This window comes from Medicago truncatula, chromosome 7 (genome assembly GCF_003473485.1).
Source record: "Medicago truncatula cultivar Jemalong A17 chromosome 7, MtrunA17r5.0-ANR, whole genome shotgun sequence".
NCBI classification, from domain to species: Eukaryota; Viridiplantae; Streptophyta; class Magnoliopsida; order Fabales; family Fabaceae; genus Medicago; species Medicago truncatula.
The window spans coordinates 55,362,917-55,390,285 of NC_053048.1; the positions used below are offsets into that span (position 1 = coordinate 55,362,917).

Here is a 27,369-nt window from a genome sequence, read left to right on the forward strand (position 1 = left end):
ACTTAAAAGTAATTTGTTACAACCATCTAACTTAAATGATCTTGGGAGATGTTAAAACAGTTTTTTACTAATAATTACTCTATTTTTCCTTAATTAATAAGACTATTTACAAAAATATGATTGTAGACCCTCTACAAATTTTTAGATGTCTTTACTACTCTTTTTTTAAATATACTCCTTATTAATGCTATCAATTTATCTTAAAAAATAAAAAATAAAATAGTTGAATGCGTTTATATAAAAATATAAGAAAATAGTGGAGGTAAAAGTAGCTCTCTACTCTAGCCATACACCTACGTCCTCCTCCGCTCAAAACCAACCAAGTAACCATAGGGCTTACACCCTTTTAAACGTAGTTAAGCTTTTAAAGTAGTAAGAGAAGACTTCCAACGGGACACTACTTTAAATTTCATGAGTTTCATTAATAGTAGAACAAAATATAACATACAATAAGTAATAAATATATTTGCTTCAAGGCACAAAATAAGCTCTTGCAACATAGTTGCAATAACAACAACATAGTTTCAAAAAATGAAAATTTAGTCGTACTCTAACTCATCAGGAGTGACAGGCCGTTTAAGAGGGATGACGGACTTCTTATCAACATCACGAGATAATGCCTTTCTCATATCTGAAAACAAAGTGTAAAAATGAGAACCAATAAATAGTGGCACTGACTTTGTTTTAAGAGAATAAGAGATGAAGTAAAAACAAAAACATGAAACCATACCCAATCCATCTTCTTCCCCAGAATAATAACGGAGCACTCGTCGATAAATCACATAGCCAAGCTAAGTGTCAAATAGGAAAATAATTAGTTAGCAATTCAAGCTTTAGACTCAAAAAAATCCTAATCTAATGAAGAAAACATATCCTAATCCAACGAATGGAAGTCCATATCTCCTGATTAAAGTTACACATTAATTTCCTAAAATATTGATATGTAATCTGTAAACTCCCAATAAAAACCCTAACATTCAATTTACGATGACATTATATTTTAATATAAATATAATAAAATTCATAATCATAAATAGCATGCCCTTAATTTAATTGTATTATCCAACTGATGTGGGACAAAATAACCAAGAACCAAAAAACCACAATCTGAAAATTTTGTTTTGTTCGTTGTTTGCAAAATCAGACCAAACCAGCTTATAATTCCGGATTATGCATGAACTAGCCAAATCACCCGAACCAATTACAACTTTATAAGTTAAAATGGCTCAACTTTACGATTGCAAGACTCCCAATCCATTGAGACAATATTACATCTCAATAGACTTTTTACGACAAATTATATAGTATATACCACCTTCTTGTAAAAAGTGAAGGTAAATTTAAAAAAAAAAATCAAACCTATGTTTAATAGGTAGAAAGCATAAAACATGAACTACTGTACCATTTGATGCTATTTGTTAAGTTTCTTTTATATAATTACTATTTCAGATTCAGATTTTGTTAGGTACAGTTGTATTCAAATTTATCAATCAACCATCAAGCCTCTTATCTGACTATGTGACGTCGCAGTTGTGTTCAAATTTATATTATATTTAGATTATTTATTTACTTAAAATATTTACATAGTTAGAAAGTAAGCTTACATAGCAGAGATGAGAATGATATGATAAATGAATTAGTGGACGAAAAGAAAAGACAAAGTGAGAATGTGAGATGTGAATGAAAGCATTAGGGACATAGTTAGGCAGCACATAGCAACATAATATGGAAAAGAGGGCAGAGTCTCAACTTAGGCATGTGAAGAAAAATTGTAAAAGCACTAATAAGAGGGTAAAAGGCTGTAGATGTTATCTATATTCAGCTATAGATGTTATCTAAAAAACACTATAGGACAAACCATTTAGAAGGATTTGGAGTTAAAAGGTCTATAATTAAAGACAGTTTATGATAGAATATTATAACACCGGTTCCACGAAATATAAAAAATAATAATAATAATAATAATAATAAATAAATAAATAAATAAATAACTGGTTCCACCAATTGGAAAAAGGCTTTGTTTATCGTTATACACTTAATTACTTTCATAGTGGGATAAGGCTGGGTTGTTGTTATTGTATTGTGTTGTACAATCTACACAAAATGGCCAGCAGAAGTAAGCTAAAAAGTGAAATAAATTGGGATAGATATCCTACCCAAGTTTTTAAACAGAAGACATCTATGATTAATTGCTTTAACTTCTCTACTATGCTGCAGCTACCATACTCCAAGATGGTGGTGGCAGTTCTCATTTGATGCACTCATAGTATAATGAGAAGTTAGATTTTGTGGAAACTCTAGCAAAACCGCTTATGATTGATTTTTCTACATGTTGGCTTGGATATTGAAAATAGAGTTCTTTCATGGTGGAGGGTAACATCGCAGGAAACGACACATGAGCCATGAAGTAGAATACTACAGCCCGTTTGATTGAGATTCCTCTCAATGCAAATGAGATAACTGTGCTTCCCGATATAATGTTGGCACCTACTATCAAAAACTATAACAAACGGCTAGTATACGTAGGATTTGCTGAGTGTTGAAACTACAGGTCTATATCTTTTTTCTTCTCCAACTGGTATTGTTTTATTGATAATAAGAAATCAGCACGAAGATGAGGAATCACCCTAGCAGTGCAAAAAAGAAGGGAATGCAGAGGGAAAAATTAAGAGCTCAACAGAATCTGAAATGAAAAGTAGAGAATGATTACCTTTTCATACATCTTGATGGCTGGTGCATTTGATGCTCTCACAAATAGATCAACAAAATAGGCTTTGTCACTGAAAAATCAAATTGTAAATTATATAAAGAACTCCAATTCAAACAGATTAAAAATGAAAGATATGGATGGCTTACATGTTGTCACTGATGTCTTCGAGAAGATTCATTAGTTTCTTTGCTAACTGTTGCCTGCGATAGTCGGGAGCAACAGTTACTGCAGTAACATGACCATGCCAAGATTCACCTTGCCCCTCAACTTTACCCATAACTACATTATTAAATTAATGATATTGGTGTGTGTTAATATGATGCATAAGCAGATGAAAACAAGAAAGAAGACTTACTGTAACCCATGATATGGTTACCGGGGCCTTGGGCGAGGTGGAAATAGTCGGGCCATCGTGCTAGGTAGGTCATGTAGAAGGACATATTAAACTGAAACAAACAAACAAACAAGAAATAAGAAAGAAGGAACTTATTAAAGTGAAATGCAGTAGAATAGATTGAGAGTAGTTACATACAGTTTCAGTGAGATGGTCAAGATTGACATTTGTAAAACGAAGAAGGTCGTTGCAGCAAAACCTACGTATTGTCGTCATCTTCAATCAAGCAAGATTCACCATCAATTTCAAACAAACTAATTCTCAAAACTTGAAATTGAGAGAGAAAGAAAGAGATTCAGAGGGATGAACTCACCAATCAATCGAGACAGACGGAGAGGCGAGGTAGCTCCGCCGAAGATGTTATGGAAGGCGTCTTTGTATTTCAATCGCTCAGATATGAGAACAAAAAAACTAGTGACAGTTTATAAATCATTTTATATATTAATTAATGAAGCAATAGTTTATCACCTTATGTAATTAATAAATCATAATTTTGAAGGATATCTCTACAATTATTTTGATGTTATTGGCTTAACATTTAGTATAGTCCTCCCAAAATCTCAAGTTTAATTTCACTCGATAATAATTTCCATGGGTTAGTCTTACTTATTTAACAAATTATTCAAAAAAAAATTTTATTTTTTTTTGAACAGAAACAATAGAATGAGATAAAGGGAATGAGAGAGATAAGAATGAAAAGAAATATGACGGAATTGTATTAAAAATTATTTTAAAATAGTTGTACAGATACAATTCCTTAACATAAAATGAGTGAATAGAAAATTAGTGAAATATTCCAACTTAAAAAGTTTTTAAATAGCTTAATGACCGTCAAAATGTCCATTCCGAACTCTACAAAAGTTTCTGACCTCAACAAAAAAAAACTACATACAATTCAAAAGAGATTTATGGTGTGTTTGTTTTAGCTTAAAAAAATGATTTTTTTAAGCAAATCAAAAAAAAATTAAAACAATTTGAGGCTAATTCTGCATGTTTACTGTCATAAAAATTATTTTAACAAAATTTAAAGCTTTTACACTTGAGTTTTTTGTTTTAAAAAGAAAAAAAATTAGAAGTTTGTTATTTTAAAATTATAACAAACCTAACAAATCAATTTTATCTTATTCAATAACATCGACAATATAAAAGAAATCTGGCAACAATTTACTATGTCAATAAGAGTAGTGCTAACAACACTCTTTTTAAACACCCTCTCTTACACTCACTCGCTTATAAAATTAAATCAATCTTTGTCCTACATTTTAAAAATGAATCCCACATAAAGTGGTGGGACATACATGAATTTTGATCAATAAAAGAGTAAGTATTAATAGGCATGGCAATGGGGCAGGGCGGAGACGAATTTTACCTTCCCCACCCCATCCCACAGTGAATCATTTTTTTTAACAAAAAATGAAGTTTTTTCAACATCGGGAGCAATTTTTTTTTTTTTTGACAAAAACATGGAGAGCAATATTGTAATGCATTACCAAACAATATATGCTCATTTTAACACTTCTTTAATTGAATGATTTGGTTGCTTCTTTAAATATCAATTGCAAATTTTATAACATATGATTTCTGCATACGGGACGAGTTTGAGTATGTGTTCGAGGTGGATACCTATATCCCAATTACTCATACCGTACCCGTATTTTGAAATCGGAGAAAACCCATCAAATTGGGTGGGTAACACAGGTAGTAGAAAGAATGTTCAAAAAGTGCGTTGCCACTTGCCAGCATTCTTCATGTCAATAGTAGTTTCGATGATAGTTCATCTTTTTGAGATATATATTGGGATATCAACATTGCAATGATCAATAACGAACCAACCATATACATAACTGAAAACGAATAACTACAGTGGTATTCTGTACTACGGCGGATGTCCAAATGATAAACAAACAATACAATACAAAATTGAAATTATCACACCGCAAACCATCCAAAAAAGAAAGAGTTTTCATAATCAGATCCCACACAAAACCACTCCCCTGTTGCTTGTCACCTGCCAGTCAAGTACACAAGAATCTTAGACATTTATGGCTCATTTTGAGTTAGAAAGGATGTTAAAGTCGTCAAGCATTACATTCAAATGGCACAAGCACAACCCTGGAAGGAAAGCAAACTAATGTTTCTGACTGATTTGAATCTAAATGCTGACCACATTTAACGTTCATATTTCATTTTTTATTTATGTTCTAACACTCGAAGAAAGTAAAATCAAATCTAAAACTCGAAGCAAACCTACTAATGTTCTAACAATAATATCTTACTTGGTTTTCTTCACACTACTGATTTTGGATCCAGTGATCCTGCAGCACTGCCCTCTCCTGTCATCATATTATTCGGATCCTATACAAAGAAAAAATATAAATTAGCAGTATGCAAGATAAACAAAGAATGAAAAGCGAGGTTGAAAAGCACCTACCTCCATTCCCCATTTGATATAATCTGGGGATTCACAAGCCTTATATTCGTCAACCAAACTCTCAATAATGTCTCTTGATTCATCAAACTCGGAGAGGTCATTATCCTGTCCAATTGTCATTAGTAGCATCAGATGAAATGACAAGTATCTAATGTTGATGCTACCATCCAAGTACAGAACAGATGCGGCAGCAGCAGCAGTGCTGAAAATATTGATATGAAATTGGAACACTTACAGCAAACATTGGGAACTTCCTGTAGTTGTCCAAAAAGGCTTGTTTCCTTCTCAACTTATCGTACTGGCTCAGACATTTACTGAAAAGGTGACGGATGCTAGTATGACTAGCCAGCATAAGGCCGCTGACCTAATAAACACCAAAGCACACAGGTTATTACTAACTCTTGATTATCCAACCTCAGAATAATAATTATTCCTAAAAATATATGTTAAACTATCTCCAATGCAATCAGATGTAATGCAGAAAGGCAAGATAAGCATAAAAACTAAGACGGAAATAAAAAGGATATCGAGTCTTACCCTGTGTGCAGTTTGAACATATGGTGATTTTCTGGATAGAGCAACCTACCAGAAAAGCAAGATAAGATTGTCATCAAACTAAATATGAAAGAGGCAAAAGTATGCAGCTGCGGTAATTTCAAATTGATTTGCCACAGATCGCATACCTGAATACTAGCAGGACCCCACTCAATAAAGTTAACTAGCTTTCTTTCACGAATCCTCTGCAAACTTTCATGAACCTAAATCCATAGAGAACATTAAAATCATAATACAGTTTAGAAAGGGTAAAATATTTACATAGTAGATACGTGATACATATATCACAAGTCAATCTGAGCAACCAGCAACACAACTGAAAGTGTATATACATATATTAGAGAGACTAGAAAAGCTCCACAACCATCAGTTGAAGATTAATTTCAAATTTTCAAAGTTTTGACTTGAGTATAAGATTGCTTTGATGTGACAGCAGAAACAAAAGATGTGATGTTAAATAGAAGAAGGAAATCGTGCTTCACAAAGCAACATCAGTAGAAGCTGAAAAAGAAATTATATAAAGTTTCATGTGCATAATAATGCTCTAATAGAGTTAATTATTAAGAAAGAAACCGTCTTCTATTACAAAATATCATGGGAACCAAATGAGCATTCAACAAATGAATGGTAAGTATCCTTTGATAACTCAGTTTCAGCTAACAAATGGAAAACTTCAGAAGTATCATCAATGCTTTGTAAATATTGTCATTACCTGAGTTGGGTCAACCTCTCCTTGGATGATATTCAGAATTGATATATACTTTGCTTGGCTAGCATCTTTGGTACGTGCATAAGAAGAGACCATAATATTCTTTGCCTGCCAGGAACATTAATGTCAACAGAGCACAAAGTAATTTAATTTCAAGATTAGCTGTTTAAGCAGTCACTGTACCTGCAGAAGTCTCCTCATGACATCAAGCACAGTGGTCTTACGAATTACATTAGCCTGCAAGGAAATATCATCTGATCAGATTATGAATTAATAGTTTCTCTGTAGATTGCTTCCAGTTCAATAAAACAACAGAATCTTTACAGGACAAAAATTTAGGAAAAATCTTGATGCTCCAAATATCATTTTTATGGAGAAAATGACACAAAGGTCTCACCTGACGTTCCACTGTCAGAGGCGTATATCCTGTCATTAGAAAATGGCATCTTGGTGTTGGAATCAAAGAGGCAAGGAGACCAACCAGGTCATTATTCATGTATCCTGGATAACGAAGAGTGGTTGTGCTGGCAGACATCACAGTAGAAACTAGGGAATTTGTTTGAGCAAATGTTGGATTTGATAAATGAAGTCGCTCCACAGCAATTCTATTAAGTGCAGTATTGTCAAGAACCACAACACAATCAGCATTAAGAGTCAGTCGCTTGAGCGTCAAAAGTGAATTATATGGTTGGACCACCACATCACTTGTCTCCATTTGGTTAGGGAACACACTGTATGTCTGAACCAGTTTTTTGCTGTATCGGTCATTCAGAGTCTCTAAAAGGTATGAGCCCATACCTGCATAAATGAATGGAATAACATTCAATATACACGCGACACTTGCAAAAAATAATTTAAAAAACACACAGGCGAGAAATATTTAAGCAATCCGAGGTTATCCATCTTAAATATAGGAAGTTCAAAGGATAAATAAGAATCCCAATTCTTAGCCATTATGAGTTAAAAGCAATTTTAGTCTGAGACAAGCTAAAAAGGGAGTCCTCCTGTTCAATTTCCTCTCTTGAGTGTAAGATTAATTTAATCTTTGACTCAATTTGGACTTTGTATCAGGTGCGAATTCGACCAACCATTTCCAGCAAATTGTCGGTTCTTAAGATGCAGTGTCTAAACAAATTCTTAATAAAGTTAAAGGGGGTGAATGAAGAAACTTATATGATGTTCTAAGGCAAATACTAGGAAAAAAAGAAAGAAAGAAACCTGAGCCTGTCCCTCCAGCAATTGAATGACATAGAACAAAACCCTCAAGACTGTCACTACCATCTGCTTCTCTGTCAATCATATCCATTATGTCTTCTTCAACATTCTTTCCCTGATCAGATATTAACAATCAAAAATGTTAAACAATTACTTCACATCAAGAACTTCCCTTACATTTTAAAATAGTGGATAATGACTCCTACGAAGTGATTTATCATGATTATCATTTGCAAAGTCATCTAAAAAACAAAAATCAGGTCCTGTAAAAAAACTAAAATCAGGTTCTGTAAAAAAACTACCCAGGTACGGAAGGTTGACAATATCCAGTCAGAGTCAGACCATCTGAGGCTTTTCTAGTTCTATCGTAAAAAAAAAATGCATGCACAAAATGTTTTCCCTCAGGCCTTTATGTTATTTCATGTGAAGCATTAATTTTCAGTGATTTACCAAGTGCCGGTTACTGTTAGTCATCCAATAGATCACAGTTATTGATTAAAACCCATCGTGTAATGGATATAGTTTGTAATGAAGACAATTGTTAGTGTTTTATTGAATATGAGTAGTTAAGCCAACTCCCGGTGTATAAACTAAGAAGGAATTGCAACCAACTTACAAGCAAAAGACACTTGAGACTGAGTAAATGAAGGAGAACTAGAAGAATAAAGAAGGAAACCAAGAGGAGAAAGTTCAAGGGGAATGAATAAGGGCATTTTAGACTTTGAAAAACAACTTTTTCTACATAAAACTCATCAATAATTTCCTCTTTTAAATCCTTAACAAGCATGACCTGAAGAATAATGATCCTCACATAATCCACACCCTCTCTGATCTCTATTCCTTCTCTTATACACCTCGCCCTTACACATATTTTCAGGAATTGTGACTAACTTGGGTCCTATCTATCCATTCACTACTAATTTAGGGACTCGTTATTTTTGTAGAATATTTTGTAACTTGGTCTTGTAAGGAGGCAACATGGACAACTATCATAAGTGTCTTTGCAAGCAATGAAGCACACAAGCATTTAAACATTATCTCTATGAATGTAGAAAACTAGAAATAACAAAGAAATGGAGCATCACTGACAGACATGGATTAAAGTAAGCATACCTGATGGTAGCCACTAGCCCAATTGTTACCAGCACCACCACCATGATCAGCAACAAAAATATTCTCATGATTGTAGAGATTACGGTAATCACTATTTTGAATTCCATTAATAACCCTTGGTTCCAAGTCAATCAATAAAGCACGGGGTATGTAATGTTGATCATCAGCTTGATAAAAGAAAACATCTTTCCTATCACCTCCCTGCAGCAGCAGCAGCATGGGTAAAATAGTAAATATGTACTCTAAAATCATGAAGAAATTGTTGAGAGAGAGAGTGAACCTGAGTAGCGAAATCTTCGAGGATGCCGTCTTTGCTGATACCATGTTCGAGACAGAGTTGTTTCCAGAATTCCATACCGATCTGGTTCCCGCATTGTCCAACCTGAAGTGTGATTATCTCTCGAGGCATTTTTTAGGGTTTCGGAGGGAACAACCTTTTTGAAATGAATTAAACAAGTAAATTGAAATGGATCAAGTAACTGAAACGCTTTTTTTCTTTGTTTAGTAGTGGATGCTTAACTAACACTCACTCTCACTCTCACTCTCACTCGGTAATCATTCATCGCCACCACTCTCTACTTTTCAACCGCCAAATTGCACTCTGCTTTTCTTTTTCTTTTATCTTTTTTTTCTTTCCTTATATTATACCTTTTCTCTTTACAAATCAACGTTTTTCTGTTTAAAATCATTTTTTATTTCACTTTTCTTTTTAATACTAGTTTCACCTCTTTTATTTTCATTGTTAAACCGTATTGTATTAGTTCTTTATTTTCAAAACATTTTATTTTATCTCTATATTTGCTACTTATATAATTTATTAGTTTAATTTATATATGTTGTTGATGTAAAATCAGTTTACACATGAATATGAAAAATCATGTAGTTTTAAGTACAATAAACAATGTGGTGACACATGATTCAATAAATGTTTTACAAAGGCGATGCATATCATGACATGGATAAAACTTTTGTGCACTCCTTTTAAAGAAAATAAAAAACTTTTTCTTTAAGTAAATATATTACAAATTATCCCTACAAACTATATAAGTTCACGGAGACTCAGGAAAAAAAACTTGTACACTGTTATTAGTAGGATGATACTTTCTTCACCTTTTCAAAATCGGTTTTTCTGTACATAGGATAGGAGGTAGAAGACATTTCCTTGGTGCCGATCATCACATAGAATTAAAAATTGAGTCATTATTAATTCTATTTAAAAATGTAGTCATAATATTATTTAATTTGTTATATGGCACTTTGACAGTTTTTAAACAACAAAAGTAATTTGAATGTAAATATAAACAATTAAAAATAAATAAATACAAACTGAATTTTGATTAGAGCTATTCTTCATTGTATTCGTAGGAAGAAGACAGGATATTTGTCCAAATTAGTAGACATTTCTCAGTTAAAAGAGATATAATAGGCAAGCAAAAAGTTATCCTCCAAGTCTGAGTGACAAATACTTATATTTGTGTATAATGCTAGTATGCTACAAACCCTTCATCCCATTAATACAGCCATAAACAGAGCATAATATAGGGGCATCAAACTGTAAAACAAGTACCCCATTCAAATTAATTATGGTGAAAAAATGTTTAGTTTGTACAGCAACCAACCAGGTAGAAATGTAGGCTACATATGTTGGCTTTACTTCTTGTGCCATAGAGGGCCAATGGGTATTTGGGCAGTACCCCTATCAGTACCAGCAGAGAGAAGTTAAAGACTTTGCCTAAATCCAAGGACATCATCCTAATTGAGTAAACCACATTTTGTGCATTTCATTCAATTAACTATTGGATGGGATGTTCAAATTAGCTATTAGTCATGTAGAGTCAACATGTCCAAATGAAGATGCCCACACTTTAGAAACCACTGAACCATGCAGATTGAAATGATATTCTCAACTCTGCTATCAAACAGATTACTTTAATAGGCCTTCTAGGAAAAACCTGGGAAAAAAAGGGAGTTGAAAAATACCTCTAGAGCCAACAGGAAAATATTGAGAACCAAAACTATCAATGGCTTGCTTACAAGTAAAATAACAGGAACAAAAAAACGTAATAGTTGCAATTTCATTTTATGCATCTAAACATATATATAAAATACAGTCATCTTCTCAAAACAATATTAACGCAGACAGGTGCAATTTGCATCAGTGACAAATATGTACTTCTAATGAAATAATACCACTATACATGTTTTTAAGACTGTGATGGTAGAATTAGCAGGAAATAACATATAATCGGCTCTCAGAGCTGGAAAAAGCTCAATACCAATATATTCAAACTGAACTGGTGTATATTATTATGTACCCAGAATAAAAACAGCAAATATCCTTTTTATAGGGATATTCCATAAAGAATAATGCATGCAAGATAATGATTCGCTCCCCTTCCCCCTTTCTCTTTCTCTCGTACTCATTGAGGTTATCTTCGTATGGATCTGTACGGATATGAATAATTATATCGTACCATTAAATCAGAGGACACAGTGACAGGGTCGTGTTTGTACAATTATGTTATATTTTATATGATTTAAAAGGGTGGCCCAATTCATGAGACTCCCACAGTCCTACTACATGGGTTTTTGTAGGGTAAGATGTACATAGCACTACCGTTGGTGTCAAGAAAAACGAGTCGGTTTCCCCTTTACGCCCGGGAACACTACTAGGTCACACGGCAACAATCTTGTTTAATCAAAATTTACATCAAATAAATACTTTCTAATGCTACACATATCATCTAACTAGAAATGTCAGATGCTATATGGTAACTTTTTTTTATGTATTGATAAAGTAAAACAATTTATAATTGAAGTAAATGTTCAATTACCAAAGCATAGTATTCAGATGTCAATATACATCATGAACGTGTTCTCCGATCAACAGAAACTTCAATGAGCTTCTCTTCTTCATCTGATTTAACTGTTAATGGCATATCTAAGAGCATATTTGGTGGGGCAAAATACATGTGTAGAGACATCATACAAATAACAATTCCTAAGAATAGCTGCAAAGAGAAAGAAAAAAAAATTATTAACCAGTTATAGCCTGTCAGCAATGACATGAAAGGTTTCAAACAATCATACAAATATTCAATTTCAACAAAAATTTGAACGAAAAAAGTAATAACATTCGTTAAACATACTGTTATAAGAAATTAGCTAACTACATGAAATGAAAAATAAGTTTTAATAAGAATAATCAAATCAAGCATTTCACAAAATTTAAGAACGACAGATTCTAAACTACAGCAAACAGCTTTAGTATCCTGTAAAACAACCTCATATGATTATATTTATATCATCATGTGGTATCTTAAATTCCAAACTACGTGCAGTAAAATGATTTGACCTCAATCTTAGGACAAAAGGGGAGAATATGGAGTAGTATCATACAAATTTTGGCCTTGCTTGGGCTGTAAATTTACCTGCAGTGTAGGTTTGAAGTCGAAGAGAAATGTTGATAGAGTCATTGTCAGCAGCATTGCCATGGATGTAGAATAGACCTAAGGAAAGCAGACACAACTAACGGTTAGGGAGAAAAAAGAAAAGAAAATACATAAATGGGCCTTATACTATGATGTGACGCTTTATTACTAATTTCAGTGTCACATTGCCATGGATGTAGAATAGACCTAAGGAAAGCAGACACAACTAACGGTTAGGGAGAAAAAAGAAAAGAAAATACATAAATGGGCCTTATACTATGATGTGACGCTTTATTACTAATTTCAGTGTCACATTAAAGTTAATTGTTTACCTTTTAGAAAAAGATTATTCAGTGGAAAAGAAATTTCACATAAAGAATTCATCAAATATATGTAGTATGGAAAAATAAAAATGGAAAAATGCTTGCAAGTGTTGAAAAATATACCTTTACAATATTATCGGCATGTTTCATTAACCATGAAACCAAAAGACCGGTGGACCCTAGATTTAATACCACCAACCAAGTAGTAACAGTGTATCCATTGAATATGCGGTGCCACCAGGGCCCATTTTCAAAGCCACCTCTGAAATCATCCACAATAAGCTTTGCCAGATTGAAAATTGAACCAAACCTGTAGAAAGAATCCCATTTAATTTGCATACTATTAATAGATAACTATAAACTGTCTGACCATAATCAAATTTGTATACTCTTAGTAGATAACTGCAAACTATCTGACCATAATTAAGCAACGCTTGTCACGTCTTCCCATTTTGTTTTACAGAAATGTGAATTTGGTTTACGGGGAATAAAACACAGATAAGTTACAACTTTCAACAAAAAAACGGTGCAGAAATATGCGTCATAATTGTCAAATAAAAAAGCTGAAAATATGGGGGGGAGGGGAGTGCATCATGTTTATGTTATGTCACTGGATATTCCATCAATAGTGGAAATTCAACTGTATTAAACATCAAATAAAGCAACCAATAAAAGAAAAAGAAAAAAACACAACCCCTATCATACACAAAAACCAGAAAAAGATTGACGACTAAAAAAGAGTATAGTAATTATAATCCATGTAATTCAAAAGTAGTATATGTTATTCTCCTAAGTCAACATGAAAATAGAACATTCATTTCTTGATGCATGAAATAACCATGTTCACTTGATAGTTGAAGAGGGATAAAATGGATGAGAATTAGCTTTTGAAATAAATAGTTTAAAAGATTATCGCAATGGCAAATGTGTCCACATGGCTATCTAGAGATTTGAGATGATGAAAAATTCAAAAACAAAAACATACGTGTACAACTGTATATTCTGCCAGTATAAGCTGTCATTGTTTTTCTTCATCAAAAACTCTGTATAAATTCCAGCTAATGCTGAGAGACAAGCAGATAGAACTCCTAACATGTAGCCTGGAATTGGTGCTGAGAAAATGGAGTCACAGGAAGCCTCTCCACAGCCCTTGACCTAAAACAATAACCATTATAGATTCCATCTCAATAACATATTGAACCATAGGGATGATTTTCCCAATATACTGACCCAAAAAACAAAAGCTTTGTATAAAACGATAAAGGGAAAATTTTGAACCAATTAAGTCAGTGCAAGAAGATTGAATTCGTGTAATTGTGATGTGGCCATTTAGGGCATCTATTCTTAATTTGTTGTATTTGGGAGCTTAAATCCCATGTAACTTAACATGCAAGTTCATAGCATCTCTCACGTCCAGTTCACATGATTATTTCAAGGAAGTTTCAACTACTAACATGCAAAGATATCAGCAGCTTTGTTGCATTTGAGACGCTTTGGCACTCTGTTTCAATTTTATGCTTATTTAAACTAGTATAACCTTTCTAAGACAACAGCGTTCTCAGAGGAAGGCAGGAAGCCAATATTCGGTTGACATTCTTTAAAAACACCTTAATGCAATAATGTACTTCTCAAATTCTCATATTTGAAGCTAAAATGATCTTAGTAAGTTACAATTATCACTCCAGAATAAATAATTAATTTAAAAACTTTTCGACACGGTTAAGTATAGTAAGACTTAATATCACCTCGCCAACATAGTTTCAGTTATAGGAAAGACCAATATCATTAGGAGGAAGAAAGTAAACTGTAGAAGAAGTACAGGAAAGGTGCCTTCCAGAAATCATCTATGCTGTACGAAAATGATACTATCGAATGTGATACTTACATAATGTAATATATTCCGACATATTGTATCAGAACTACACGATCATGTACAGACATTGAATTTTTCAGCTTACGATGCATAGTCAATAAACTAAAGCACAATGCTTAGATATCTTCTTATAAAATAGCCTAAAAGCCAAACAATTAAATTTGTAAGGCTGTAAAAATGTAGTACCTGACTTGTGGTTGTTCCAACAGCCAACAACACAATGGCCATCCACTGCAAGTTCGAAAGCCTCCTCCCCAGAAAAAGCCTATAAATAACCATCTAACATCAGCTCTAACTAATTAAGAAACAAAACACAATTCAATGACTATATGCACGTTTGGATTCGTAGTGAGTTTGCCAGAATCACAGTGAGCCGGCACAATGTTGCCAAGAACTGCACTCAGTAGTCTTTGCAAAATAACGGTTGCTCGCTGTGATTCCAGCAACCAAATATGCAGTTGATCATGAAATTTGATGAAAAAACAATGCACCTGAATAATATTCCGGTAGTAACAATCTTCAAATTACCCATAATCTGATAAGTGGAAGTGTCGACAAAAGTGAGAGTAGCAAACTGAACATTATTATGAATGAGATATATAACAGAAGGAATTGGATACAAAGACACTGTTTTCCACTCCGTTGTCATCTTTGGCAATGGTGACTTTTGACATTCCTTCCAAAGTAACAAACTTGACACAGCAAGCTAACAAAAAAAAAAAAAAAAATCAATTATGAAATGAGTAAAATCAAAAGTAACTAGTTTGCTACAAAATGAAGGTGTTATTATACCTTGAAAACTTCGGCGAGAAATGGAACAGTTGCATAATCATATTTATAGGATCCGTTGGTTTGTGATAGGGTTGTTAATATTCCCTGTAATGTGAAATTGTCGAAATGAAATTAATATTGAGTAATTGAGTACTGAAAATGATGAAATTAGGGTTTGGAGTGACCTGAGAACTAGTGAGAACGGTGAGAAGCGTAGCGACCAAATACCACTGCATCTTCTTCTTCTTCTTCTTCTTCAGATCCGGACACACTCGCCCAGTAAGGAAGACGAGTCTAAACGCACCGTTTTGCTGCCAACTTGGATGTACAAATTGTTTAAACTTTTGCCAGGTGTTTCTCTTTTTTCTTTTTTAGGAATACAAAATATAAATATTTTTTTTTAGAAAACAAAATATAAATATGTTATTTATTAACAAACATTAACTTTCAATCTTTAAAATAATAAATTGGTACAATTTCTTAGATAAAATTTTCACTTTAAATTCTTTAACATGTGTCTTAAGGCACAAATTAACATTTTCCTTATAATTTTTAGATGTAAATATATAATAGTGTTAAGAAAATAGTAAGTGGATTTATGATATTGTTTAAGCATCCAAAAATAGTAATAAAAAAAAAATTATACTGAAAATTACTCTCTCCGTTTCAAAATATAAGCAAAATTCAATTTTTAGGTTCATTCATTTAATGATGTATATGGAAATTCAATTTTTAGGTTCATTCATTTAATGATGTATATGGAAACCATATACATCATTAAATGAATGAACCTAAAAATTGAATTTTGCTTATATTTTAAAACGGATGGAGTATGCAATTATGATATCTAAGATATTTACATGTGTGACTTATATTTTCAAGACGAAATTTCTTTTTGTGGGTTCTTTAAACAATGGTCTGGTTAGCAAAACCTCGTGGTGTAAGTGTCTTGTGCATAAGTTAATGTTTGAGGTATAGTTTTGCGTGTTCTTATTGGAATAAGTTTCTTGAAAAAATGTAAAAGTAATTCTTATCTGTGATTGATTATGGAGAAAATAGAAAGAAGAATAAATTAAATGCAGTTTGCATTTAATTTTAGTTTGGAAAAGATAGTTTTTTTTACGGAAATGTTAAATTGTGCCTTTAAGACAGAAGTTATTGAATCAAATACTCCCTTCGTCCCAAATTGTATGTCGCTTTGGAAAAAAAATTGTCCCAAATTATATGTCGTTTTACAATACCGATGAAATATTAATGTTATTTTTCCTATTATATCCTTAACTATTAATTACTATCGCTTCTTTCAATTATTTCATTTATCTTTTCCATACCATTTATTAAGGATAATTTTGTAAAACAACTTATAATTTCTCTTCCCCACACAATATTAATTACATTTCTTAATACGTGTGAAATGACCAAAACGACAGTTTGGGACGGAGGGAGTATAGAAATAGTCTATTGGAATGTGCATTACATTTAATCTTTAATTTTTTAATGAATTGAATGAACAAAATTTTAGAGGAACGTGTCCTAAGAGCACAATTTAGCACTACCATTTTTTTTTAAAATAACATAAGGGTCATGGTAATGTTGGGATAAAACCGCAAGTGCACGGTCTTACCGAAGTAGTAATAAAAGTATCTTTCCGACAGGGAGTTATGAATTCAATTATCTTTTAACAATGATTAGAATTTAAGTTTAAAAGATTGAAAGTTATATTTTTGTATAATTAAATGAAAATAACAATAATAAAATAAAAGAGGTGCCTTGGGATTATTGGTTCATCTAATTGACAAGTCATTCACAAACCAAATTATTAAACTTATAACTTTATGTTAGACTTAACTTCTAAAGACAGTTTCTCTTTTGTTCCTCTAGCAACCAAGCCTATTTCGCTGACTTGATTACTATTAGATTTTGGTCCTAAGTTGCAACCAAGACTATTTCGCTGACTTGATCACAATTTAGAATCCTTGAAGTTCGAAACTATATGTCTCAAAGATTGTAAAGACTATTTCGCTGCCTTTACAATCTTTGTCTAAATTCACTTGTTCGAATATCAAAGCTCCACTTTCGTTTTATGAATTGATATTTGAGATGATGGATTAACAATTATCAAACCCTCCACTTTCGTTTCCACAGTTTGATAATGGTTAATTCATGTTAAAGCGGTGAATTTAGATTAGAGATGAGGGTTACATAAGATTAAAGTTTAAAGCTTGGTTTGATTAGGATTATGTTATTTAGACTTATCCAACAATCCCAAGACAAGAAGAAGTCTACTCACTAACGTATTGTAGACATAGAAGAGAAGAAGAACATAAAATAAAGGTTGAACTTTTATTCAAAGAAACAATTGTCACTTATTATTTCAGAGAACAAAAGATGAATATTTGTGATGGATAGCTACTCTATTTATAGTTTACATTCGACTTAAAATCTAAGCAATCACTAGAATGTTCCACAAGTAAACTAAAACAAAGTAGCTTAAAATCTAAGCAAAAGCAGCAAAAGTAGTTCTGGAGTGTGGCACGGCCGTGCCAAGCCTAACACGGGCCGTGCCAAGTTTCTGACTTGAGGGAGATATATTTCTGTCTCCGAATCTTCGTATTTTCGTACTAAATCAGCTCCAAAACCCCTTTCTTTTGCTCCAAGACTCAATCCATCAATTATTGGTTCCTGAAATATAACTATGCAATTGTAGTAAAATAGTTTAAAAAAGAAATAATATTAATATAAAATAAACTTAAATCTAATTAAAACGAAACTAAATAATATATTAAAATAGATAATAAATGACTCATAGGGTGTGTTTGTTTCAAGTTTACCAAATTTATTCCTAGGAATAACATTCCTTGGAATATAAAGAGGGAATTTTATTCCAAGGAATTTATGAAAAATATGTTTGGTTAACTTTATAATATTCCTAGGAACCATAAAAATAGGGATTATAATAGGTAAACTATTTATGAATTTATTCCCATCTCCATGGGAACTTTATTCCCACCATTTTCCTTGGGAAATTTTTTCTATTCCCAGGAACATTTTATACCGGGAATAAAATTTAATAAACTTGTAACAAACATAGGCATATACATTCCTATCATTTTATTCCCGGGAATCAACAATTATAACTTGAAACAAACACAAGATGCTAAAAAATGAATTAATCAATAAATGCATAAGTTGAAAAGTAAAATCTAAAACTTTTAAAATTAAAAATACACAATTTTTAAGATTTTATTTCTATTTTTGATTTCTTATCTTGTGCCTTTATGGCATTTTCCTATAAGATAATAATAGCATAAAAGATGGTATTTTTTACTTATATTTTAGGATAAAAAAAATGAATTATTTTTGCTTATAATTTAGAACAGATGAAGTATAATATTTTCCCAATGATCAAACTCAAGATTTCTGTATGTTGTGAGGAAGTCGGAAAGGAGTAGTTTAACAAAGCAACAAAAAGGGCTCACGATACATTTGACAAAATGTATCTACCTTCACAATTTTTCTATTAAAAAGAAACATAGCCACTATACGACTTTATCATGCATTTCTAATTACCTTCATTCTTTTTAGCGTATTGTGAACCAATCAACAATTAAGAATGAAAATATTCATCATTAATAACCCCACATTTTGGAGCATAAAAATAAAACTAGAAACAATGAATCGAGCGAGGATAAAAAAAAATGTATCCATACTTCAAGCTCAAATTAGACCAATAGCTTTCTTGAGCATCCTTAATCTTGGTGATTTTTTTCACCCCTTTCATCTCATTTACTTTATTTGCATATCAAATCTATTTATATTCTAAGAAAATAATTTCAAGTATGCATATTAATACATTAATAAGGATATTATAATCAAAATTAAGTTTTGATCTTATGAGACTGACTTTTTCATTCAAAATATGGAAGAAACAGAAAAAGAAATAGACAATGAGATGAATAAATTGGAAGAATGTGAAGGGGAAGAAGAAAATGAAACATTGTCTCATTCACATGTGTCAAACACATCTCTTGTTGACCTAAACATGTTGCTTGTAATTCTTTCTTTAGATTACCTTTCAAACGAAGATGATTGGCATGAGGAGAATGAGCATATCATAACAGATCATGTTGCAGTAAATAAAAAATGCATATCAAAATTACAAACCAAGAAAAGAGAGAAACATGAGCCCAAACTATTTGGGGGTAAGAGATCATGTTCATCAAGATTTCAAACTACCATAAAAGATTCCAGGTATGCCTTTTTAACACCATTTTCAAAACAATAACTATAATATTTGTCTAGCTATCCTTCACATGCTATCACAATTATATATAATTATTTGTTAAAAAAAATTATATATAATTATCAAACTCATTAAAAATATAGAATATTGTAGAGAAGATTAGTCTTTACTTTAATTTTTCAAAGACTAGTAAAAGATGGAAATTATTCTTTAAAAAAAATGAAACAAATAGAAGAAAACCATTGCATTTTAAGTCAATTCTAAGTTTCTTTCATTTTGATAATTTCATGATTTCACAAACAGGAACATACCCAAAACTCATTTTATGATGTAACATTTATAATTATATGGACATCGAATATTAAACAGAATTTATTCTTCCAGGCATGGGAGAAGAATGTAGAACCAAAATCTATCAACTATGAACCCAACATATCAAGAGGGTGGAAACTATATAAAAATGGAGAAGCAAACGGATTAAAGCGGACCTCAAGTTTTTGTGCCATAGAAAAATTTGTGTTAAGAAGTGTTTTGTGTGTATATATGTATATATAAAGATCCTTAAAACAATATGTATATATAAAGATTATTTTAGTCTTTAGAAGCTCTCGATCATCGAAGTAAATACAATGTGATAGCGAAGCATATCACTCAATGGTGCGTTTGTATTGTAAGTTGTAACTATAGTAGGGTTTTTTTTTTTTTTGAAGGAGTAACTATAGTAGGGTTGTCTTGCAAGTTTTATTACATTCACTGTGTAATAAATAATACCAAAATATTTGTACCAAAAAAAAAAAAATACCAAAATACGAGACAAGGTTTGCTAGCAATACTTTGGATTAACACGTTTAATTAGTATATTATGAAATGAATACACACACAATAGAATGTGAATATGTTGACTCCAGAGGTTACTCTAAGATGAGTTATCTTGATAGCTCATGTTAAAATATAAATTTCACTAATCGTTAACGATCAGGCACACAAAGTTTTATATAAATCCAAAATTCATACTATTTAATCTAATCACCTGTATTTTTTTATTGAGTAAATAGTCAATTTCACCTCTGAAATTGTAGATTTCGTCAATTACTCCTCTGAAATTAACAAAACTTCAATTATCTCATGAAATTGCATAACGTTAATCAATTTACCCCCTCCATCAAATTTTTCTGTTAACTGTTTACGGTTATGATCAAATACCCCTTGAAATTTTGCACTTATGTGCAAAATGCCCCCTAAACTTGAAAATTTATATTTTTTTTTATCCTTGACTCAAAAGATATTAAAGGCAAACAAATTAACAATTATTGATCATATAAATATGTATGAAATGTATGTTTATGCAGCTATTGGTCATATAAATCTTTATGGAAGATATGTTACTCTCATGTGTTTTAAATATATACATATATAAGACTTTTTTTTTACACAAGTTGGTAATTATGTTAGAGTATGCAGTCATAAAGTACACAAGTCTTTGATAATTGTGTGTCTATATGTTAATATCTGCACAAGGAAGAAGAAACAAAGCTTGTTGATAAATATGAAATATGAATGAAAAGGCTGCACATGACAAAACCATGATTTCTTTGGGGCTTATATTCATTCATTTTCTTGCGAATAGAATTTTTATGAAAATATGTACAATATACTACTTGAAGAACTAAATGTATGATTTTTTGTAAGAAAAAAAATCTAAATTTTTAAGTTTAGGGGGCATTTATCACATAAGTGCAAAATTTCAGGGGGTATTTGATCATAACCGCAAACAGTTAACAGAAAAATTTGACGAAGGGTAAATTGATTAACGTTATGCAATTTCAGGGGGGTAATTGAAGTTTTGTTAATTTTGGGGGGGTAATTGACGAAACTTACAATTTCAGGAGGGAAATTGACTATTTACTTTTTTTTGGTCAAGACTAATCACCTGTATTTATTTATGTTTTGTAAGAAATTGTTGTACGTTCGTTTGAAATTATTTAACAAAGTACAAAATAGTTTTAAAATTTTACAAAAAATTGTAGAGTTGATGATATGCTCATAAGAACTATTCATTTGACGACTAGATTAGTTAATTGAAAGTAGTAGTGACTCTCGCAAGTTGGAAGGGAGATTTTTATTAAATCAGTTTTGGAGGCTATTCCTTCCTATATGATGAGTCTTTTTCTCCTTCCGGGTTCACTCACTCATGAAATTGAGAAAATGTAAAATTCCTTTGGTGGGGGGGGGGGGGGGGGGGGGGGGTTGTCATATTTCAGCAAATTCCCGAGACTTGCACTGGATGTCTTGGGAAAGACTTTCCACTCCTAAGGTGTTTGGTGGAATGAGTTTTAAGAGTTGTAAGGCTTTTAACGTGGATATGGTTGGCATGCAGGCTTGCAAGTTGGTTTCTAATTCAAAGTCTCTAATTACCTGTTTACTCAAAGCTAAATATTTTTTCAAGGTGATTATTTTAGAGATGGTATTGGTCATAACCCTAGCTATGTTTGGCGTAGTATTTGGAATGTGAAAGATGTAATTCGTCAAGGTTTTTAATGAAGCAAATGAACAAGAGGTCGCATACCAGTATGAGACCATCTTTGGCTTTGTAACGCAGCACGCATTTTGCCAACCATTCCTTAACAGTTGGCGTGGCCACAGATCGTTGTTGCATACTTGATGGTTACACCTTATAAGCAATGGAATATGGAGCTAATTAATTTCTTTTTTAACATCAATACATTCAAAAGTATTTTTAACGCTCCATTGTTGGCTTCGGTGATTTGTGACGTGCCTTCTTGGAAACTTGATAAGGACGGTGTTTATACAGTTAGGAGTGCATACAAGGACATTATGAATTATGATTTGGTAGCTCTACACCATCATGTGTCGGGGAACTGGACTTGTGTTTGGAAGCTCAAGTTGCCACCCGAAGGTCAATAGTTTCTTGTCGAGAGCTTGTCGACACTGTTTGTAACGCCCTATTTCTATTAAAGCGATAAAACACACAAATAATACATATATTCAAGAAATAGACGCTACGCCATCAAACAAAATCCAAAACAACATGCATGTATAAAAATCTCAACAGTCGCAGCGGATATAAACCATATACTTCAAAGCATACATGTCATGATATCAAAAATACATCAACTTAAAAGTTCTCCAAGTCCCGACAAATGGGTAAATCTCCAACATGAATAAATCCAAAACAGATAATCTAGATAATCATATACAAACACCTAGATCAGAGTCTATCCTAGACTTTACGAAACCGATACCGGAGATAGCTCCCGATATCCGACCAAGCATCAAGCAACTCACCAAAGCAACTAATCCTGCACAACGTCTACCCATCCATACAGACAGGTAGACGGTCAAAATCATTGGGGGTAAGCATTACATCAATCATAATCCACGTAAACAATTAAACATGAATAAATCAATTCCAAGTACTTAACATAAACAGTTAATTCAATATGTACATTTACATAACATTCCAAAATAATACGACCAAGTATTCACCAATGATAAGTGCTAGAAAGTTGTAATTTAAGTGATATATTTTAGGCACTTTTGTTACTTGTTTTGCAAGTTATTAAGGGAAAAGCCGAGAAATAAGTGATTATTGCCCTTTTACGCTTTATCTATCTTACTTCACCCATTTGTGCAGGATTCGAACTCAAGACATCAAGCAAAGAGAAGAAAATCGAGAAAAGTACAAAAAGGCAGAAAAAGGAGATCACTCGCCTCCAACTCGCCATGGCAAGCAGCAAAGGCGAGCAATTCCAGAATGCAACAAAGATCACACGCCACCAACTCGCAATGGCGAGTAGAAGGCGAGCTTACTCGCCGTGGCGAAGGACTCGCGAGGCGAGTAAGGGCGGTTTAGCCTCTAAATGCTGACGTGGCACAAACCCAATGGGGAAGAAACTTCAACTCGCCATGGCGAATGAAGCAGCTCGCGAGGCGAGTGAAGGCAGACTCAGAATTCTATAAATAGCCCACTCAACCATTTCAGTTTTTAGATAGTTTTTTATATAGTTTTTTACTTAGTTTTTCTCTGAGTTTTTCACTTGGAATATTTCTAGAGAGAGAGATAGGGCTTGTTCTTCATAGGGTGAGAGTGATAGAGAGTGGATTCTTCATTCTTTGTTGAGAAATCACAAGTTGTAAATGAATCTTTCTCCTTCAATTCATTCTTGCAAGGCTTCCATGATAATGAGTAGCTAAATCTCCTTTGTTGGGATTAGAGGTACTTGATCTTAGCTTAACATGTAATCTTTTGATCTATAAATATATGGTTCTAGCATTTGATTTGATATTGATGTTATTCTTGCACTTTAATCTTTATCTTTGATTTAATTGTGATTGAGAAATACTTTTGAATCTAGGTTTAGAATAATCATCTATCAAAACATAGGTTCTAGACATGGAATCGATGTTTTGATAATCACTTTGTGTATCCAAACCTAAAGCTTTCTTAGCATTCAATAGATCGAGAAATCATCGATTGGACGATAAGATCGACTCTTGAATCATTCAATAGTTTGAGACATCGACGATTGAATGATACAATTGATTTCACAATATTGTTTGGACACGAATAGTGTTGTCGAGGGATACGTGATAATATCAAAGAAAAGCTAGAATCCATGTATGATCATTAGGTTACGTGCGACGCTTGATCAAGGAACTCTAATCCTAACAAGTTTCATGCCCTATTAATCTCAATTTTATCGTTTGCAAATGAGTTACTAAAACAAACAACCAATTATCTTTTCAACTTGGAATGGTATTTGGTGTCGAACGGTCCGCGATATCGCACTAGTCCCTGAGGAGACGATATAAATACTTACAATTGTTTGATGAAAAAATATTACATCAAAATGGCGCCGCTGCCGGGGACTGGCGTTTAGATATCGTAGACATCGCGACTATTTTATCATTTTAAGCATCAGTAAATACTCTGTAAATATATTTTCTTTTGTATAGTTATTGGTACTAACCCCTCTTTGCATACAAAGAAAAATTTCTTGTTAGTTATATCCGTTTCAGATTCTCTACATAAATGCAATCATGGCTGATCATGGTTATAACAACTTCTACACTCCATTGGAGTATGAATCATATCAACAGTATCAACAACATCCCTATGAAGATGAACGAATATCAAAGATGGAAAATACTTTGAATATCTTCATGCAGCAATCCATGATAAACATGCAGGATACCAATCAGAGATTGAAGAATCTATCCTTGCAGATGGAAATAATGCAAGAACAAATCATGGATATTCAAGCCAACATTCAATCCACTCACAGAAAACAAGAAAATAATTCAAATACATTTGTGGAAGTCGGAAAGATTGTTGAAGAAGGTGTTGATGATACCGAGGAAGACATAATACTAGAAGAATGTAGCACAATGAAAATGGTGGAAGAATTAGAGCCACTACATCCAGAAGAATTTCCTCAAGAACGGCCATATACTGAAGAGGTCGAAACTGTTGAAAATGAAGAAGTGATGGAGGTGACAGAGAAAGAGGATCGGATACTAATCAAGGAAGAATCAATGGAAGGAAAGGGGAAGAAAGTGAACAAGTTGGAGATTGATCGGATCATAGATGAGATTTGTGCCTTGTTCAATAAACCAAAGTTAGGGAGGATATGGACTCCACATCAATTATACTTCAAATTCATGGAATTCCTCCCAACACGCAGGATTACAAAAGATGATGTGTTGTCCGTTTCATTTTGGCCACCCTAACGAAAAAGGCGTCGAGCTAACGACGTTAAACAAGCGCTTGTTGGGAGGCAACCCAACTTTGTAAGTTATTTATTTTTATAATGCATACTAGGTGTAGGAGTCATGTGCATACCAAAACCATTCACAAATCAGAAGCCAAAAGAAAGCAAAGTCTGAACTGTCATTACTCGCGAGGCGAGTACAACTAGTCGCCATGGCGAGTAAAACTGTCCTTTGACTGCGTTGACCACCAAATTGCTCGCCATGGCGAATACATATGCTCGCGAGGCGAATGGCAGCAGTTCTGACAGTTTCAGTTTTCAAAGCCACTAACTCCCTCATTAATCTCTCTTAACCACCCTTTACCAACTTTAATTCATCATTTTCGGTTTTGCATTTCTCTCTCATCAACCACACAAATTTTTTCTTCCTTCTCTCAAACCCTAACACCTCAACACTACCCTTTTTCCAATTTATCAAGTCAATCCAAGTCAAGCTTATTGCATACTCATTTCTGCACTTAGATTACTTCTGATTCAGGTTTGTATTCACTTTGTTGCCATTCATTTCAAATTTGCATGCAAAAAAAAAAAAAAAAAAAAAAAACCCTAGGGTAGTAGATAGTGTAATGTTCTTCAAACTGATACCCACATGACTCAGATGAAACATAATCATGCCCAAATTCGTGGTTGTTCTGATTCCAATCCACATTTTTGTTAACCCTTTTGTAAAAATTAAAAATAAAATTAAAATTAGGGTTTTTGTGGTATAATTCGACATTCAACTCAAAAGCATGATTTAGTTCATCTCTTTGTCATTATCAGGGTCGGAATTACTATATTTAGGGTTAAGAATGTTGAAACTGAAAGAAATTTTGAAAAAGGGTCGATTTTTGTCATTTTCTGGGCAACTCGCCATGGCGAGCTTCATCATTCGCCAAGGCGAGTGAGCAATCTGAAACCCAGAAAATTTCAACTACTCGCCATGGCGAGTGCACCTGCTCGCGAGGCGAGTGGTAACAGAACATGCAATATTTTTTGTTCCATACTGATATTTAATTGTCTGTTTGGTGTTTGTGGAATTCCTGGTTGTGTTTGCAGGTATGGCTCCAAAGAAACCCGTTAACACTGGTAAACGCAAGAAAGGAGAAACATCCGCAACCCGACCCCCACCTAGAAACCAAGCCTTTGAGAGGGAGAGATTTAGGTCTCGCTACCATCAAGATAGATATATTGAACTGCTTGACCAATCCATGTGGTGTGAGAGGGTCTTTAACCTTAATCCCGAGGGACCCTATAAAAAAATTGCCAAACTTTTACTCGATCAAGGATGGGAACGACTCCTTCAACCCATAACAGATATTAATGCCGAGTTAGTGCGTGAGTTTTATGCCAATGCCCTACCTGAAAATCCACACACTGACCCATTTACATTCGAAACTTTTGTGAGGGGTCGAACTATCCGGTTTGACCGTGAGGCAATAAATACATACCTTGGCAACCCCTTTGAGTTAGCCTACCCAGACGACCTTGATGACTTTCATGAGAAGCAAAACCTTGGCCACTTTATCCTCCCGGGCCCCCATGAAGAAATCAAACGATTTCTCTTGTTGGGAGACTATAAATATGACATCAGTGATGCAGGGAGAGAGTATCGGGCCCAATACAAATTCATGACCAATGAGGCCAAAATTATCCAAAAATTCATTCTTTATAATGTCAGGCCCAATAGTCATCTGTCTGATTGTGTTGTCGAGGTGTGTCCTTTAATCTACTACATCCTCAAGGGGATCAAGGTAGATATTGCCCGGACCATTGCTTGGGAACTCCGAATGGTCACCCTGCAAGGAAGAGGTGAAAGAGAAGCTCGTC

The 27,369-nt window shown here is 33.2% G+C and overlaps 4 protein-coding genes across 8 annotated transcripts; 1 reads left to right on the top strand and 3 right to left on the bottom strand.

Annotated features, from left to right (window-relative positions):
* Window positions 1-393: 393 nt before the first annotated feature.
* On the bottom strand, window positions 394-3,572 carry LOC11425694 (N-terminal acetyltransferase B complex catalytic subunit NAA20). Of its 5 annotated transcripts, none has more exons than XM_013595135.3 (7): window positions 3,418-3,572; window positions 3,243-3,320; window positions 3,087-3,156; window positions 2,857-2,989; window positions 2,711-2,780; window positions 731-791; window positions 394-631 (listed from the first exon to the last, which is right to left on the bottom strand). In XM_013595135.3, the coding sequence occupies exons 2-7, from the start codon at window positions 3,318-3,320 to the stop codon at window positions 540-542; spliced, it is 504 nt and encodes a 167-aa protein (XP_013450589.1). In that variant the 5' UTR covers window positions 3,418-3,572; the 3' UTR covers window positions 394-539. The 5 variants fall into 5 exon arrangements, with proteins under 5 accessions (XP_013450589.1, XP_003626547.1, XP_039683687.1 ...); XM_003626499.4 differs by having other exon boundaries at window positions 3,066-3,156; window positions 3,418-3,571; XM_039827753.1 differs by having other exon boundaries at window positions 3,243-3,341; window positions 3,418-3,525.
* Window positions 3,573-4,817: 1,245 nt separating this feature from the next.
* LOC11432847 (tubulin gamma-1 chain) lies at window positions 4,818-9,750 on the bottom strand. The gene is made up of 12 exons (XM_003626500.4): window positions 9,408-9,750; window positions 9,128-9,328; window positions 8,018-8,129; window positions 7,197-7,597; window positions 6,983-7,036; window positions 6,803-6,907; window positions 6,219-6,293; window positions 6,073-6,117; window positions 5,771-5,899; window positions 5,536-5,640; window positions 5,381-5,459; window positions 4,818-5,112 (listed from the first exon to the last, which is right to left on the bottom strand). Exons 1-11 carry the CDS (start codon window positions 9,534-9,536, stop codon window positions 5,391-5,393), a joined length of 1,425 nt encoding a protein of 474 aa, XP_003626548.1. The 5' UTR covers window positions 9,537-9,750; the 3' UTR covers window positions 4,818-5,112; window positions 5,381-5,390.
* A 757-nt stretch (window positions 9,751-10,507) lies between these two features.
* LOC11431341 (CMP-sialic acid transporter 1) lies at window positions 10,508-15,871 on the bottom strand. Its single transcript, XM_003626501.3, has 9 exons — window positions 15,711-15,871; window positions 15,547-15,630; window positions 15,246-15,460; window positions 14,941-15,019; window positions 13,867-14,036; window positions 13,005-13,191; window positions 12,559-12,636; window positions 11,962-12,138; window positions 10,508-11,079 (listed from the first exon to the last, which is right to left on the bottom strand). The coding sequence occupies exons 1-8, from the start codon at window positions 15,759-15,761 to the stop codon at window positions 11,992-11,994; spliced, it is 1,011 nt and encodes a 336-aa protein (XP_003626549.2). The 5' UTR covers window positions 15,762-15,871; the 3' UTR covers window positions 10,508-11,079; window positions 11,962-11,991.
* A 9,093-nt stretch (window positions 15,872-24,964) lies between these two features.
* LOC112416491 (uncharacterized) lies at window positions 24,965-25,542 on the top strand. Its single transcript, XM_024770375.2, has one exon. The coding sequence runs from the start codon at window positions 24,965-24,967 to the stop codon at window positions 25,517-25,519; it is 555 nt and encodes a 184-aa protein (XP_024626143.1). The 3' UTR covers window positions 25,520-25,542.
* The last annotated feature ends 1,827 nt before the right edge of the window (window positions 25,543-27,369 follow it).